This window comes from Sapajus apella, unplaced genomic scaffold (genome assembly GCF_009761245.1).
Source record: "Sapajus apella isolate SASKATOON/1434 unplaced genomic scaffold, GSC_monkey_1.0 scaffold14, whole genome shotgun sequence".
NCBI lineage: Eukaryota > Metazoa > Chordata > Mammalia > Primates > Cebidae > Sapajus > Sapajus apella.
In genome coordinates, this window is record NW_022436954.1 from 2,790,150 (window position 1) to 2,807,774 (window position 17,625).

At 44.7% G+C, this 17,625-nt stretch overlaps 1 protein-coding gene across 35 annotated transcripts in view; it reads right to left on the reverse strand.

Annotated features, from left to right (window-relative positions):
- Nucleotides 1-2,863: 2,863 nt before the first annotated feature.
- The window catches only part of PPP6R3 (protein phosphatase 6 regulatory subunit 3), a 149,086-nt gene continuing 134,324 nt past the window's right edge, over nucleotides 2,864-17,625 (reverse strand). For 13 of the 35 annotated variants that reach the window (XM_032282559.1, XM_032282561.1, XM_032282586.1 and 10 more), the window contains 5 exons: nucleotides 16,493-16,599; nucleotides 14,999-15,149; nucleotides 8,533-8,550; nucleotides 8,136-8,258; nucleotides 2,864-5,119 (listed from right to left, as the gene is read on the reverse strand). In XM_032282559.1, the coding sequence (XP_032138450.1) occupies nucleotides 5,038-5,119; nucleotides 8,136-8,258; nucleotides 8,533-8,550; nucleotides 14,999-15,149; nucleotides 16,493-16,599 (481 nt within the window). In that variant the 3' untranslated portion in view covers nucleotides 2,864-5,037. Of the gene's footprint in view, nucleotides 5,120-8,135; nucleotides 8,259-8,532; nucleotides 8,689-14,998; nucleotides 15,150-16,492; nucleotides 16,600-17,625 lie in introns of all 35 variants that reach the window. The other 22 variants (XM_032282583.1, XM_032282570.1, XM_032282584.1 and 19 more) reach the window with 12 other exon arrangements.

Here is a 17,625-nt window from a genome sequence, read left to right on the forward strand (position 1 = left end):
CCTGAAGCCGCTGTCAGTCGCTGGAGTGCAGTGGTGTGATCTCAGCTCACAGCAACCTCCACCTCCCGGGTTCAAGCGATTCTCGTGCCTCATCCTCCTGAGTAGCTGGGATTAAAGGCGTGCACCACCATGCTGGGCTAATTTTTGTTAAAAAAAAATTTTTTTTTTTTGAGATGGAGTCTCACTCTGTGCCCAGGCTGGAGTGCAGTGGTGCGATGGCTCACTGGAACCTCTGCCTCCAGGGTTCAAGTGATTCTCCCACCTCAGTCTCCCAAGTAGTAGTTGGGGCTACAGGCATGCAACACCACGCCCAGCTAATTTTTGTATTTTTAGTAGAGATGGGGTTTCATCATGTTGGCCAGGATGGTCTCGATCTCTTGACTTCGTGATCCGCCTACATCTGCCTACCAAAGTGTTGGGATGACAGGTGCGAGCCACTGTGCCCAGCATGTTAAAATTTTAGTAGGGATGGGTTTTCGCCACATTTACCAGGCTGGTCTCGAACTCCTGGCCTCAAATTATCCGCCTGCCTCAGCCTCCCAAAGTGCTGGGATTACAAGCGTGAGGCACCGCGCCCGGCCTTTAACATGTTTTTGAGATTTATACACGCTGCATTCATCACAGTTCACTCCAACTGGTTACTCAGTAGAAGTCCATCCTATGACTACACCAGAATCCCCATATCCACCTTCCCGTTAAACAATCACCAATAAAGTGACATGAACATGCTCGTACAAATCTTCTGTGGACATACATTTGCATTAAGTATCTAGGAAAGTCTGCAAGAGTATGTCTAATTTTTTTTTTAAACCCCCAAACCAAAAAATGACAAATTTGCCCACCAGTTTTCTAAACTGGACTTAGATGGCAACAGGCGAGTTCCAGCGGCTGCACATTCGCATTAATTTTCGTGATGTCTTTTTCAAAATGGGACCTTTTTGTGACTCTAGCTTGCCCTCCATAGGGAGTAATGATGCTGAACAACTTTTCATGATCTTGCCACTCATGTATACACAGGTCCCTGACTTAACATGGTTCGATTTAGGGTTTGGGACTTTATGATGGTGTGAAAGCATTAAGCACTCAGCAGAAGCTACACTCTGAATTCTGATCATTTCCTGGGCTGGTGATGGATTGCAGCATGGCACCCTCCTGCAGTGCTGAGTGGTGGCAGGAGCGGCAGTCCCAGCCAGCTGTGCCATCATGAGGGGACGCGGCCGCCATGGCATCCTAAGTCAGGCAACATCTGTACCTTCTTCGTGAATATCTTGTGTTCAAGTCTCTTGTTCGTTTGTTAGATTGGGCTTTTCATCTTAATTTTGATTTGCAGTTTTCTCCCCTATATCCGAGGTCTGAGACCTTCGTCAGGACACCCGGTGTGATGTTTTGCCTGGCATTCTGTTGCTTGCTTTTCCATTTTCAAGAGCAGAAAATTTTCATGTTGATGAAGCCCAGTTTTTCTTCTACGGTATGTGCTCTGCATCTGAAGCAGCCTTCGCCCAGCCCACAGTTGAGGTAAGTTTTTCTTCTAAAAAGCTTCATTGTTTAAGTGCTCATGTTGGGACCTGCAAGCTATTTTGGATGAATTTTTGTGTATGGTGTGCAGTAGGAATACAGCCAGTTCTATTCACGGAACACAGGTGGTCAGATTGAGCACATGGGACGGAGCTGACCCCAGAAGCTGAAGGCCAAAACCCACCTGATTCAGATGCTCGACTTTTGTGGAGGTAAAGGTTTTAAATAACAGGCAGGATAAAAGTGGAAATTTAGAAAGGCTAGCAGGTGACATTATGGGGTTAAGTGAGTAAAAGTTAGCTAACATTACCATAAGTAAAACCTAAAGTCTCTGAACCTGTTCCTGTTGTTTCCCCACCTGATAGAAAAAGCCGAGACAGAGAAGTTAACCTGCCTAAGATCACACCATCGTGAGCGGCTGAGCTGGGCTGTGATGAGCCACCTGGCTGGAGAGCTCATCCCCTTAGTTACATGATTGCCAGGAAGACGCCTGCGGGCTCACGCATGCAGAGGTGTGTGCGCAGACAGCTCAGAGATGCCTGTGGGACCAGGCGTGCAGAGGTGCGAACTCAGCCATACTGAGCGGCGCCTATGGGCCCAGGCACGCAGAGCTGTGTGTGCGCCCAGACAGCAAAAAGCCTGTGCAGAGGACCTGCTAGGAGGTAACAACTAGGGAACACGTTTTTTTTTTTTTGAGACGGAGTTTCACTCTTGTTACCCAGGCTGGAGTGCAATGGCGCGATCTCGGCTCACCGCAACCTCCGCCTCCTGGGTTCAAGCAATTCTCCTGCCTCGGCCTCCCGAGTAGCTGGGATTACAGGCGCGAGCCACCATGCCCAGCTAATTTTTATATTTTTAGTAGACAGGGGGTTTCACCTTGTTGACCAGGATGGTCTCGATCTCTTGACTTCATGATCCACCTGCCTCGGCCTCCCAAAGTGCTGGGATTATAGGCGTGAGCCACCGTGCCCAGCCAAGAACACGTTTTTAAGCAAATAGGTAAAGGGAAAATGCAAAATAAGGAGCTGTAATTAGCATCACATCCTAAGAATCATTATGGAGCACCTGAGTGTGATTTGTTAGACTGGGAGCCAAACAACACAAGTGGGGCGCACTGCTCGCAAAGGTAACAGGCAGGGGGTCCAGAGGAACCCTTGGGGCCGTGTCAGGCACCGCCTCTTCCAGGCCGCTGGGCTATGTCAGTGGGCAGGATGAGGCCCTGATCCCGCAGGGGCCACGCTCTCATGCACTGCAATGCGGTCTTTCTCACACAGGACCTAGTGTAACATGGGACCCAACAGCAGGACACGCCAACCCATTAAAAGTCCAAGCAACATACAAGAGAAGGTTTCTAGAAACAAAGAATCAGGCTTTATTTTTGTTATTTTTAATACAGGTATTGTATTGTAGACATCTGTTAGTCTTGCAATTCAGCATGGCCAATACACAGAAATTAACGTAGAAACGAAATGAGGGCACACTCGCTCCTGTCCTCGGGTTGGCCTCTCCAACCCCCAAAAGAACTGTCCTCCCCGTTGTCATATCCTTTCCCTGCTACGAAGACAAGCAAACCAAAATGCCGCCCCAAAGAAAAGAACCAGAGGCTCTCTCCCTAGCAGTCAATGGGATGAAGCAAGACACTGTTACCTGGGGTGGGATGGAGAAGCCACCAGATCCATACCACTGAGGCCATGTGTGCCACCACTGCAGCCAAACCCTGGCCATGGCCGGCAAAGCTCAAGACCTGGGCATGTCATCCAGCAGCTATCCCCGAGGTCTAACAGCACGCAAGTCAGGCAGCCCTGAGGCAAGTAGGAGGAGCTCTGTCCTCTGGGGGTGCTGGTTCCAGAGGAGTCTCAAGGATAGTCTCTTCAGAGAGGTGCTCACCCGGGAAAGAGGGTTCCTGAGGAGGCGTGCAAAGGGCAAGGGAGCCCCCCTTGCCACTTGTCCCAGGGCTTACTGCTGACTCCACTGTCCTTGGAGTGCTTGAGTCTCTACACCACTTCAAATGAAAAAGGAAACCAGAAATAAGGCATTAGACGTTTGATTCTTTTATTTCCATATGCGATGTAATGTTTAGGCACGCTGCTTGGGATGCTATTTCTAAAAAAATTGTTGGCCATTTTTCAGGATATCCTTTTGGTTTTAAATACTGGTCAGGAAAAACAAATGATGTAAAAATACATGAATAATTTTCTATTACAGAAATGAAAAACTGATTTGCATCTAAAAGTGCAAGAGGTGAAGTAATTTAACCCTTTCACCAGACAATATGGCAATATACAATATATTGCTTCAGATGTTTGAGAAGGCTGTGATGTATTTTTATATTGACATAGAAAATTATAAATTACATTGAATTAGTATCCATAATCACTATATATATACACAAACCAGTTCTAAAAAAATACACTGGTTTAAATTTATAAGTGAAAATCTCACAAGGTACAGTAAACAATTAGCATGCTTCGGTGCCAGATTTTGATTTCTACTTTTAAAATACTAGCCTGTAAAATGAACGCACTCTAATTCCATTAGCAGCACGAACACTTTCAGCTGACTTGCCTACTACGATTTAGGTGTGTTAAATTGCAGATTGCTCCGAAATGTTCATTGGTGATGCTTGTTAACAAGGTAAATTTTGGTGAATGGGTTAAAAGGCAGATGAACTACCGAAACAACAAAAAACAAAAACAAAAGCAAAAAAAAAAAAAACACAAAAAACAGAAAACAAAAAACCCAAAACACAAGAACACAAGCCATATCAGCTCCAAATAGTCTAGTGTCTCACCTGTAGGAATAATCATTTCAAGCAAACAAGACTTGAACAGAACATATGGCTTTACAATAACATCAAGTTATCAACTAAGTTGTAGCAATAAATACTTAATCTCTACCAATAGACTTACAGTTTTGATCCATTTTAAACAATACAGAAAACAATTACCAATCAAAAACTGGTTATAAAAAGAACACCAAATATTTCTTATTCAAAATCACTTTTGTAAGTTAGAACAACCAAAATAACACTTAGAGGCATTTCCATTCTACAACTCCTTGCCAACCTGGAAGAAAAATGAATTCAGAATTTTTTACAAGGTGGAAAATGTATGAAAACCGCCTAATACTTTGGTCACACTAATAATTGTCAAATAGTTATGTTTCAAATACAATAGATCTGTGTATTCACTTTTATAAAACTATTCTTACAGCCATTTTAACTAGAGTATTACTACTATTATTACACGGGCGGCAAGATCTTATTTCACAGGCTACCCATTATTTAGAACAATACAATATAAACATACGCAAAAATTCTTGGTATTTGTCAATGTGCAATATTTTTACACTTCTGAATTTCTCTGTACAATGTCTTAGAATCTAGGGTATAAAGGTTGCTGGTCCTGATCCCTTGCAGAGTGGGTGCAGCAGTGACAGCTTGGTGGGCTCCAGCTGACCCCTCCAGAGCCCCTGAGTGGTGGCGGTCTGCAGTCCTCAGTCAGCAGCGGCAGTCGTCACCCATCATACAGGGCCATTCACTGAAGTGTCACCTGGTACACTTGGCTGGTCAGTCCTAAGGAGCAACAGACAGACATCGGAGGCCCTTGCAGCAGAAATGAGAAAAACAAAACCCATTTCGCTGAGCTCCCCAAGGGCAGGGAACATTTATTTTAATACTGTTTATCCCATGCTTAGACAATACCTGGAACTTAGTTTTTAATAAAATGATACATGAATGAATGGAGCTAAAGCGACAGAAAAATCTGAGTGGCATCTAACCTTCATCACCAGGTGAGCAGGCATTCCCCAAGGGCTGCAGCAGAGCAGGTGCGCTGGGAGCAGCACCCCGCCTCGGCCTCCACAAAGAGCAGACAGAGACAAGTTGAGTGGTGTGGAGCCTGTGGCTTCCAGAGCCTTCAGGAGCTATGTGCTCACCCCTCCTTCAAAAAAGCTTTGATGTGACCCACAGATGGGAACCCACATACTATTTCACTTGGAAAACAGGATTCTGCTACCAGGAAAGGGGGGAGAAAAGGACATGAAAGAAAAGGTTTGCAAATAAACTACTGAAAACAAAGGCGTCCACTTGAAAAACATGTTCCCACAAAGCAAATGTTAGGCTCAGAACTGGGAGGGAAAAAGAGGTGGACAGTAGATAACAAAGTGTCTAGCTTTTGCCTTCCTGCCAAATATTACAACCTGAATATATAACATATTTTGGCTGGCCTGACCAAAATTTTATAAAGGAGACTTGGGAAAGGATGCTGCGAGCCGTAACTGGCATGCCTGCAAGCAGTCAAAATGTGCAGCTAGAATGCTTTCCACGCCTTATACCTGCTAGTTATACAGAGAGCCAAGAAGTCAGCTCTGCATACACAATCCACTCCGCTCAGTTACACCTGATGGTGTCTCCATGTATGAGACACACAGGAACCGAGACTTTTGGAACTAGACATAACCAGTGTATAACCTGCCTTCACTTAAGCTGAGCGAGCTTATAATTAGATTTCTTAGCCCCTCTCAGTTCTCTTTTCTCCTCTGTAAAAAGGGAAGATAACCCCCAACCCCCACCACAGAGGGCTTCACTAGTATACATATGAAACAAGTGCATAATGTGAACGGCATGCTTAGCACACCGGAAGCGCAAAGGACATGCCTGATAAAACGGTTGTGAGAAGTGAGATCAGTGGCAAGGCAATGCAGATCTTTGGGTATGCCAGTAAATAGCACGCCTGCCAATCCATGGAACTGTAGGATCTGGCTGGGACAGGAAGCACACAGGAAAGACAGGGGAGCTTCAATCTCCCGTGTCACACGTCACTTCAGAACACATGCAATCCATCAGGACGCACTCCAGGCCTGCCCGAACACCTGCTCCAAGGCCACCTTCTCAGAGACCCTCTCTCCCGCACCCAACTCACAGGGACCCCTGTTCCCTTCTTCGTGGGTTCTTGGCGTCTTCACAGATGTGCCTCCACTGTGCCCCAAGATTACTGGGTTAGCCGTGTGCTGCAGCTTTATGACCCGGCCTAGACCAGTGGCCACTACACACAGATGTGTGTCGGATGGAAGAAGGACAGATGGACGAAGGCGTGGACCCGAGTGATGCCCCTCTTCTTCCACTGGCTCACCCCACCTTTTCCTCCAGTCCTTGGCCTTGCAGGTCAGGACAGGGCTCTTCAGAGCAGGCATTCCCAGCCACAGAGAAGAGCAAGTGGCTTCCCTTTAGGCAAACAATTCTTCTGTGCCCCCGGAAGCCAAGTAAATACTCCAGAGCCTATACATCCTTTATGCTAGAGAAATCAAGAATAATCCCCTGAAGCGACTGCCCCAAACTGGGATGCACCTGGACAATTCTGCCTTCTAGGCAGCCCTCAATACAAAGGAAATTTATAGGTAAAAATCAGAGAGCTGACATAACTGATTGGGAATTAGACCTATAAAGGATCACTTAAAAAAACACATTGAAAACCCCAAGAAAAAGAGTGACTTGCCCAATCCTTAGGAGCAGAGTTGGGGTGGCTTCCCTGGTGCTAGAGGGCCACCCTTCCTCTTCACTGCAAAGCCTTCACTAGAGCCAACATGCTCAAATAGTTCTTAATTTGTTTTATATGCAAAAAAAATATATATATATATTTTTAATCACAAAAGCAAAGGCTTTATTTCCACTACGATTTCCACAGGAGGAATACAGCTTGCTACACTGTGAAAACAGGATTTTGAATCAACAGAGTGCCCCCTGCTGGTTCCCACTCGATATGCTCCCACACAATGCTGGCAGGACTTTGGGGAGGATTTGGGGGCAGGGGTGGTTAAAACTTCTCTGAAATAGCTTTAAAGTCACTTTATTCCTTGTGCAAGGAATATACAATCTTAGCTATATTTGCTCACAGAAGTTAATTCTGGGCAGTGACGTCTCCCCATCTTTGGGCCATGCTCAGTGTTGCGTAAGGCCCTGGCATGGGCTCCAGGTGGCTGAGGCTTAGACTGGTCTATCCCTTCAGACCACTGGCTCAGGCTAAGCAAAAGATGACTAGAAACAAAACACCACATCCCAAGTCACATGGCTCTGGGAGTGGGCATTTCATACTTAAGATGACAGGGAGTCACTTAAGCGCTAAGAATTATGTAGCCCATGTATCAAAGGGCACCCAGGCAAGTTCTCCTTACGTCACACGGGCAGGACGGGGGGAAAAATGCACCACAATCTGCTTGTGCCTGGCAGCTGGATGACATTAGTGAGGCCAATGAGGACTCCAGTCCTGGAGAGGCTCAATGTCATCCTCAGCTCAGTACCTCACCAACAAGGATGAGGAGACCTGTCTGATCAAGCCACTTCTGAAAGAGTGAGTGATGTTAGAGTCTCTGAAAATTGGTTTTTGGCTTCTGCAGTAAGGAAAGGAACTGCTGTTTCTAAGCTCTCAGCTCAGTCACCCTGACTACCCTAAGAACTGAGAAAAACACTGTCCTGCCAAGTAAGTGGCCAAAGACTTGAGCACAGCTGTAAAAGATCCCTCTAGACCCTACCCCTCCAGGAGGCTTGTCCCCTCCCAACTCCCAGGAAGCACCAAGCAAGGCCTGAGCAAGGCCGGGGTGGGTCTGAGGAGGCGGGTGGTTACCTCTGCTCGGGACTATTGCTGGGAGGCCGGGGCGTGGTGCACTTCACCTCTGCCGTCTCGGGGCTGTCCTCTGAATCTTTACAAGCAGCATCTTGAGAGGTAGACAGTTTCCCTTCCTCACTGCAGTAAAGAGGATAACAGGCACATCAAACACCCTAGGGACCAGCGCCTAGGCACCAGAGGATGAGGTCACATGCAGATGGCTCTGGAAGTCATGACTGCCATGGAGGCAAAGCGCCCTGGGACTGAGCATGCGCAGGGTGCATGATCAAAGGGACCACAGGCAGTGACTGGGGAATCACAAAAGGAAAGGGTCACACACAGGTGGGAACCAAAAGAGGGACAATGTAATGTGGCTGGCGTCTGATAAAGAATGGTCCCATAACACTGTACATACCGATAGGATTTCAACACTCTGAAGCCCAGTGTGCAAAACAGAAAAAGAAATGTACAAGAGTTTCAGAATACTCCTAGAAATGAGGAATTTGGGGGAATAATATGTCCACGACTGCACGTAAGCAAAACTGCAGATTCGGTGAAGGTGTCAAAGAACCTGTTTGAAGGAATGAGTCTTTAGTTAAAGCACTTGGCTTCTGGGGCCAAGCCCACCATTAAAACAGCAAGACAGGCCCCATCAGCTTGCTGGCTGGGAGCCTCAGTCACATGAGGAGGTCACCGGTTTTCACGGCTCCTCGAGTTGCCCTCGTACAATGTGTAAGAAGCATAAATGCCCTGAGGGAGAAGACGGACAAAGAGGTGATCCTAAGGGCACAGGGGATTTGGGGGAAATGAGACCCAGAAAGACGGTATTTTCCCCCTTAGATGGTTATCGGTGGAGAAAGACACAGGAGACACTTTTCTCAGCTCAGTGGGCTGGAAATTTAGACTCTGCCTATTCAGTCTGGGATTCCCCTTTTTACACAATCAAAATGGCACTATTAAGAGTGAAAGGTCAGTTAGAGGTTCCCCGTGTAAAGGTCCACCACTCAGAACTGAAATTCTGTCCTGGATTTTGCTTATGACAAATCTCACATTAGGACGCTTTCTTGGGTAGTTTCCAGATAGTTCCAAGCAATTATAAGTAGGAAAATGAGCTAAAAACTTATGATTTAGTGATCATCCGAATTACCTGGTTCCTTACTTCTTTGTAAACTTACTCTTCTTTACCCCCATTCTCCATTCCCTTCCCTTCAAAGCAACTATTCTAATGTGTTTATAATTCTAATTCTTTAAAAACATATAGTAATAATATGTGTGTATGCCGAGTCACTAACTGGGATTCAACTGTACATCTCACTGTATCTGCCTTTTTAACTCAAGTCAGGGAGACCCACCATCCCCGCTGACTGTGGCGTGCGCCTACCACTCTGCATGGCTTCTCCCACCAAAGCTGCCCTCCACCTCCACGCACAGCGCTGCAATGACCGTAACTGGCCATGGCCCCTGGCAGACCTGTCTGGGCATTTCTCAGGGCTAGACACCCAGGAGTGGAAATCTGCAGGCCATTTTTCTACCTACAAAGAACCCCAACCCAGAATGACTGCCCGGGTCTGTACTCCTCCAGCAGCCCTGCACGCTGCCGCCCGCCACACTCAGCATCATGCACCTCTACCTGCTGCCAGTATAAGAAGAGCATCAGGTGCTATATTGTCATCTGTAATTCCCTGATGCGTTTCACACATTTTTTTTTTTTTTTTTTAAGCTTTTAAGGTTTCTTTGTCTATAAACCCTTACCTTTTGCCAATTTTCTGATTTGGGTTTTCTTCTTCTTACTAGTCTATAGGAAGTCCTTGAATATTTAAGGTCAGTCTCTTGTTGATTTAGACATACAGATGTTTTTTCAGTTTGCCATTAGCCTCTTAATTTTGTCTGTAGCATTTTATCAACCAGAAATTCTTAACTTTAATATAATCTAACTCAACTCTTTGCATTTATAGTTTGTTTTTCTAAAGAAGTCCTGCTAAGCCAGGAGGCTCACTTGCAGGAGTTTGAGCCCAGCCTGGGTCACAAAAATAAAAAAATAAACAAAAAATTAAGCCAGGAGTGGTGGCACACACCTTAGTCCCAGCTATTTGGGAAGCTGAGGCGGGAGGACTGCTTGAGCTCAGGAGTTGGAGGTTACAGTGAACTATGATTGCACCACTGCATTCCAGCCTAGGTGACAGAGAAAGACCTCAACTTAAAAAAAAAAAAAAAAAAAAAAAAGAAAGAAAAGAAAAACCTATACAAAAGTTAGCTGGGTATGGTGGTACACACCTGTAATCCCAGCTACCTGGGTGGCTGAGGTATGAGAATTGCTTGGGCCTGGGAGGCAGAGGTTGCAGTGGCCTGAGATTGCACTCACTACAAAAAAAAAAAAAAAAAAAAAAAACCCCACCACACACCCCCTCCCCACACCCCAACAACGACAACAACAAAAAACCTGGATTAGATACAGACTAACAGATGATAGATAAGATTGACAGAGAGATGCAGCTAGATGAGATCGATGCCAGATACACAGACGGACGGACAAAGTCCCTTTCTGCCCATATGTTAAAAAGACGTTCTCTATTTCTTCTATTAACCATCAGGAGACTCCAGCCTCTGGCCACATCTCATCACTCCAGTGCCTCAGTTTCCTTACCTGGAAAGCAGGGATAATACTCCTAGTACCTATTTTACAGGGCTCTCAAGAACAACCCATGAGTTACTACACATGAATTGCATAGAGAATAGGGCCTGGTGCACAGAAAGCACCATCCATGTGTTTCTGTCTTTTAATCCTGCTGGAGTTGTTTTAGGATGTAGGTTAGGGAGGATCTTGCCTAACTTTTCCCTTTGGTGAGCCAGCCCTTCCTCTCCCCTCCCCATTATTAACCCCTCTGTTCCATCACACTGACACCTGTACCTGTTTGGACACTAATACCCAAACTGTTCCAATCACTGGCTTTGCAGCGTGACTCAGTATCTGGAAGGGGAAGTCTCTTTTTCAGTCTTCTGATTATCTCTAAGCAATTTGGGAACTTTTATTTTTCCATATAAATTTTAGAGTATTAAGTTCCTTCTAAAAATCCAACTGAAATTTGGATTGAGACTGCAGAGACGTCTTTGCAGTACTAAGCTATGCCATGGTCTCCACTTGTCCAGATTTCTTCAGGTTTTCTCTAGAGAGACTTTGGTTAAGATCATTCCTGAATAATTTATATTTTGATGTATTTTGGAATACTTTGCTTTTTATTATAAGTTGTGGTTGCTTACTAGCAGAGAAAACGGCTACGGATTTTTAAAACTGATTTCTTATTCTATAGCTTTACTGAATTCTTACTAGTTACAAGTTTGCTACTGACTTGGTTGCAGCTAATCATTACTACCTGCAAAGAACAATGGTTTTATCACTTCCTCCTGATCTTTACCTAAACCTTTATTTCCTTTTCTTTCCAGGACTGCCTAGAACTGGCAATGAAAATGGGCATCCTTATTTGGTCTTCATCTTAAAGTGCATGTATCTAATATTTCCTCATTAAGTTTAACTGCTGCTATAGCACTTTGGTATTGGTATTGAATTTATACCGAGTTAAAGAAATTCCTGGCTGGGCGCAGTGGCTCATCTGTAATCCCGGCACTTTGGGAGGTAGAGGCAGGTAGACCGCTTGGGCTCGGGAGCTCGAGACCAGCCTGGGCAATATGGTGAAATCCCCTCACTCAAAAGAAGAAGGAAAAAAAAAAAAAAAAAAAAAAAAAAAACCACAAAAAAATGGCGGGGGGGTGGGGTGTGTCCCTGTAGTCCCAGTCCCAGCTACCTGGGAGATTGAGATGGGAAGATGGCTTGAGACCAGGAGGCAGAGATTGCAGTGAGCACATCACTGCATGCATCTCAAAGAAGAAAGGAGAAAGGAGGAGGAGGAGGAGGAGGAAGAAATCCACTTCTGTTACTGGTTTGCTCAGAGTTTTAATCATATACAGCTATGGAACCTTATAAAAAAAATTAAATGACTTTCAGTCTAATACCATATATGAAGATTATAAACTGAGAGATTTCTCTGACTTTGAGCCACGCTTGCCTTCCAGGATAAACGCTAACTAATCATTATAAATTACTTTTAATACACTGTTGGATCCAGTCAGCAATTACCTTACACAGGATTTTTTTATTCAGTAACCTGTAAGTGACAGAACTGCTCATTTTCTGTAGTTATCCTTGTCTGGTTTTGGAATTAAGATTTACTACCCTCATAAAATGAGCCAGGCAGGTTTTGTACTTTTTCTATTTTCTCTAACAACTTAAGATAGGAATTAGTAAACTGATGAGCATGAAATAACTGACAGGTCCTATTTACTCTGTGTTTGGTTTACTCCTTGTTTTCCTCCACAGACAGTTGCTTGTCTGCATTGTTTGCCCATTTAAAAAATTGGACTATCTCTTCTTGACATTAGGTTCTTTCTAGTATCTTGGCTACTGGTTCTTTACTGGTTGTGGCTTGTCTTTTCATTTAATGTCTTCTGGATATTAAAAATTAAAGTCAAATTTACCAATATTTTCCTTTATGGTTTGGCTTTCTATGGTTAAAAAATGCCTACTCCCAAACTGTAAAGATATTCTCTTTTGTGATCTTCTAAAAGCTGTATAGTTCATACTTTTCATATTTACGTGAGACAAAATATCTAATTTTATTTTTCTAATAAGTGGATAATCACTATTTACTAGTCCATTCTTTCCTCACTGAATTATAATGGCATTCTAACATGTATCAAGTTCATGCAGTAGGGGGGCCTCTTTGTAAAATTCTTTGGCAATGCCACACCATCTCTGTAGCTTAGTACTTTTTTTTTTTTTGAGACAGGGTCTCATTTTGTTCCCCATGCTGGAGTGCAGTGGGGAACACGGCTCACTGCAGCCTCGACCTCAGCCCCCTCAAGTGCTGGGACAACAGGCATGCACCAAAATCAGCTAATTTTTGTATTTTTTTTGTAGAGACAGGGTTTTGCCATGTTGCCTAGGCTGGTCTTGAACTCCTGGGCTCAAATGATCTGCCCACCAAATCCTCCCAAAGTGCTGGGATTACCGTTGCGAGACGCCACACCTGGACAGCTTTACTAAGTCTTGTCATCTAATATGATAAAAACCCATGCTTTTTTCTTTAAAATATTTTTGGCTATTTCTGGCTCTCTTTGGTCTTCTTTATGACTATTACTCTCAGTTTCTCAATTTCCATGAAAATCTCTATTGGGATTTTGATGAGGATTTCATTACTTTCATAGACTAACTTGTTCTGAAATGCTAAAGATTTACATTAACAAACATGGAAAATCAATGAGGCTTTAAATTATTTTCCCATAAAGGTCATATTCCTAGTTATAGATAAGGTTTTACATTTTTATTAAAAACAAACAGGTGTGTATGGAATATCTTTTATTGGTTTATAGGATGCAAGTGATTTCTGTATGTCTCCAGTAAACCTGCTAAAGTTTTCTATTAATCCTTATCTAGAGAGAGAGAGAGAGAGAGAGAGAGAGAGAGAGAGTGTGTGTGTGTGTGTGTGTGTGTGTGGTATGCTGCATTTGCTAAGGCCACCAGCACAGTGCTGAAGACAAGTAGCAACTGCTGACCCCACTTTCTGGTTCTTGTCTTTAAATGAAATACTTCTAATGCCTTGCTGTGCAGAATCAAGTCTACTCTAGTTTCTAGAGATACTTACCAGTTTCACCTACATACTTTCTATTCCTAGGCTGCAAAGAAAACCATCAACAGCTTTACTTTTTATTTAAATGCTTTTTTCCTTTTGTCTGTCAATTACTTTCAATCATTTTTACCATGTACACATTGTGTCACACTGGTGCACATATCCTTCATCATGACTTAAAAATACTTTGCTACATTCGGTTAGCTTTTAACTTAAAAGTTTTGAGAAGGCGGTGGCTCACGCCTGTAATCCCAGCACTTAAGGAAGCTGAAGCAGGTGGATCACGACGTCAGGAGATTGAGACCATCCTGGCCGACATGGTGAAACCCCGTCTCTACTAAAAATACAAAAATTAGCTGGGCGTGGTGGTGCACACCTGTAGCCCCAGCTACTCAGGAGGCTGAGGCAGGAGAACTGCTTGAACCCAGGAGGCGGAGGCTGCAGTGAGCCAAAATTGCACCACTGCACTCCAGCCTGGTGACAAAGTGAGACTCTGTCTCAAAAAAAAAAAAGTTTTGGGAGTAAATGCTCATGTATGAAATCAGCCTACAATCAGTCTTCTTCTTTCACTCCTTGTTTTGTAGTGGCCTCACAGAAAGCTGGGAAGTATTCCTTCTTGTAACGGCTGACATGGTCTCTGTAGGAATGAGGACTAAAGCTCTAAGCACAGGCTGAGCTGCAGTCCTTAAGTTTTGATAAATGTTTTTCCCATTATTCTCTCAGTTTTTGGTTTTTAATTTCCATTACAATTCCGTTTTTGAGTTTAAAAGTGAGGTTAATTTCCAAATGTCACTTTTTTTTAAAGCTATCATTTTGCTATTGAATTTTCATGACTGTATTATGTCCAGAGACAATCATCTGTATGTTACTGAAACTGGTTCTCATGGGCCATGCTCTGTAGCTGCTACACAAGCCAATTTCTACTGCGATTAAAGATTTATCAATTTTCATAGTTCTGTCCAACTGCTAGACTAAAATATAGTCTTCTGAACACACATATATGGGGGAAAAGGCACTTAGGGGCCTAAACCCTCCATCTCTTCATTAAGATTGACTGTGTTTAATGGAGACACTAGAAAGACATCAAGCTAATATCTGAACATTCGTTTGGATCAAATCAAAAATTTTAATGTTTGAGGTTTCTCCCCTACCATCCTCCCAACAACCTGAAGCTGCCAGCAGGATCTCACCCCTGGTTACCTTTTGAAGACCGCAGTCTCTGTCTTGGCATCTACAGTGAGGCTGAGTGTTTCCTTCATGCCGCCATTCATCACCGTCTCAGTTACCTTGTCTGTACTTTCTGCATCATCCTCTCCATCGGAGCTGGCTTCCATGGCCACACTGCCTGGCGCTGAAAAGAAAACAGCTGACAGTCACACACAGCAAGCCTGAAAAGGAACTGGCACCCCCTACTGTGCAAACCCATCTACCCAACGTGACGTCTACTGCTTGTAGAAAACAGTGAGATGGCGTTTGCCTGTCGTTGCCTGGGCCATATTCTTGATGGGTACAGGCTTTTTCAAGATGCCCAGTGAAGAGGGGTTTCATGGGTTTTCTTTACTAGAGACTAACGAGTCCCTTATATCCCTTCCAGCTTAGCATCCACCTCCATACCCAGCTTCTCCCAGCAGACGTGTGCTCCTAACTGTTCCAGTCTGGGGCAGAGCAGGCAGCTACACATTCCACCCTCACTCGTTTTCCTCAGCTGGGCTCTATTTGCTTTTCTTTGTTTTTAAAATTACTTTCTTATGGTGTTGCTGATGGATCATGTCTTTGTTATCTAATAGGAAGCCCCTGGCTGAGGTGAGCCTTCCTGGATTCAAACATCGACATCACCACTTCCTAGCTGTGACTACTTGGATGAGGAATCTCATCCATAGCTGACTTTCCTTATCCAGAAAATGGGGGATCAGTACACCCACTCACAGAACCACTGAGGAATAAAATGCGGGAATCTGTAACAAAGGGAAAAGGACAAAACTGGCATTAGTTACTGGTTTTATTCCTTCCCCTTGCCCCTGGGAAGGAGGGTTCTTAGACCCTCTACCTGCATCTCATTTCTTTTTATAAGAACTCACTCCTGCTCCCACCTCATGATTCCTCATGTGTCCTCCACATCCTTTCAGTTCCCATCACACTCCCTTTGCTAGCATTCCCCTCCTCCCAAAGCTCTGTCCATCAAGGTGAAAACAGTTCAGGGCCAGTGCAAGGAACACATGTGACTAGGTGGAGTAACAGGAAAACCTGCTGAACTTTAGAGATTCTCAGGACTATTCAATCCCAGGACTATTCAATGCTTATAATGGTGAAGTGAAAATAAACAGCCCCATAGCTCTAAACAAACCCAGATACACCCTCGTGCTTGGGCAAAGCAAACTCCAAGGGACAACCACACACAGGCTTGGCTGCACATGTCTAATTCCCTGGGCGCTATGGGCTCAGGCATTCTTCCTTCTAGGCCTCAGTGTCCTATCTGCACGCTGCATGCCTGGTGACTTACAGCCCTTACTCCTTCCAGAGTCAGCATGCTGTGGTTCTAGAAGGGCAGGCAGGATTTCTTTCATCAGCTGCCCTGTGGACATCAGACACCATCTCACGACCCTGGCTCCGCTAGCCCCTGAGCCTGAGAGTCACGTCTAGTTTGACAAAGCAGCCACATGGCCCTGCCGTGTGCTCAGGCCTCTCTGCACGCACCTTCTGGCTGCACTGCCAGGGCAGCCGCACTGAGAGTCAGAGGGTCCATGGGTTCAGTGCTGGTTTCCATTTCCACTGGAGAATTACTCCTTAAAGAATCTTTTGTGCTTTCAAAAAAGAGAAAATTCAGACGTTAGCAGCAGGGAATGGCCCTCAGTTACCCCATGATTCACAGTAAGCCTTTACAAGTTTCTGCTGGGAGACATGAGCATCGGTGTAAGAGTCACTGGGTTACAGACTCCAATGACACACGGGTCTAAGTGCCAGAAGCTGCTCAAAGGAGCAGATGAGTGTGGGCAGGCAAATGCTCTGTTAAATCAGCAGGGGTAAGACAGGGGCTTCGCAGAGCATCCCAGACAGGCTCATCATGTCCCAAGCTCTCATCCCACCATTACCAGGAGGCTCTCAGAGCTTGGACAGCAAAGATACACAGTGTACAATAGCAACTGTATCTACCAGGCTGACTGCTTTTACGAAAACCTTGATTTATCTTGAGCCACACTGCCTGAGAGAGACTGGCTTCCTTAATGATATCTGTTGTTGGAATTGTGGAAACATAGTAAAAAAACACCAAATGCCTGAGCAGCCAGGGGAAGGGAGATAATTACACTTCTTTTACCCCCACTCCCATGTTGCAGTACCCCTCAACAGACCCAGGTACGTGCTCACAGAGGGTAAAGAGAAGGAAGCTGCTTCAATCACACCCTCAAGTAACCAAAGGCTCTTATTCTCGAGTTATCAACAGACCCAAAAGAGGAGGAGGTGGAAATGTACGTCCTGTGCTGAAAAGCGGGGTAGATGAAATAACTCCATGTTTTGGAGACACTTTTCACAGCTCTCACTTGTACCTCTGAGTAGTAACTTAGTGCTGCTATTACAGTGACTCTGCAACACTGGTTTCGGTCTATCCTTTGGTGTGTCTAAGACAGTAACTGTCAGCCCAAAATGGTTTGTCTTCCTATCTTCCGAGTTACCAATGAGTGTGAGCCCTTAGCTGATTGCACTGGACTAGCTGCAAGTGAAATATTAAGTTCATATTACCTACTGAGTTCAAGATACATATTGCAGTTTCCTGCCACACCCCACACAGAGGTGCTGTGCCCAAGGATTTCCCAGCTTCACCTCACTCATGT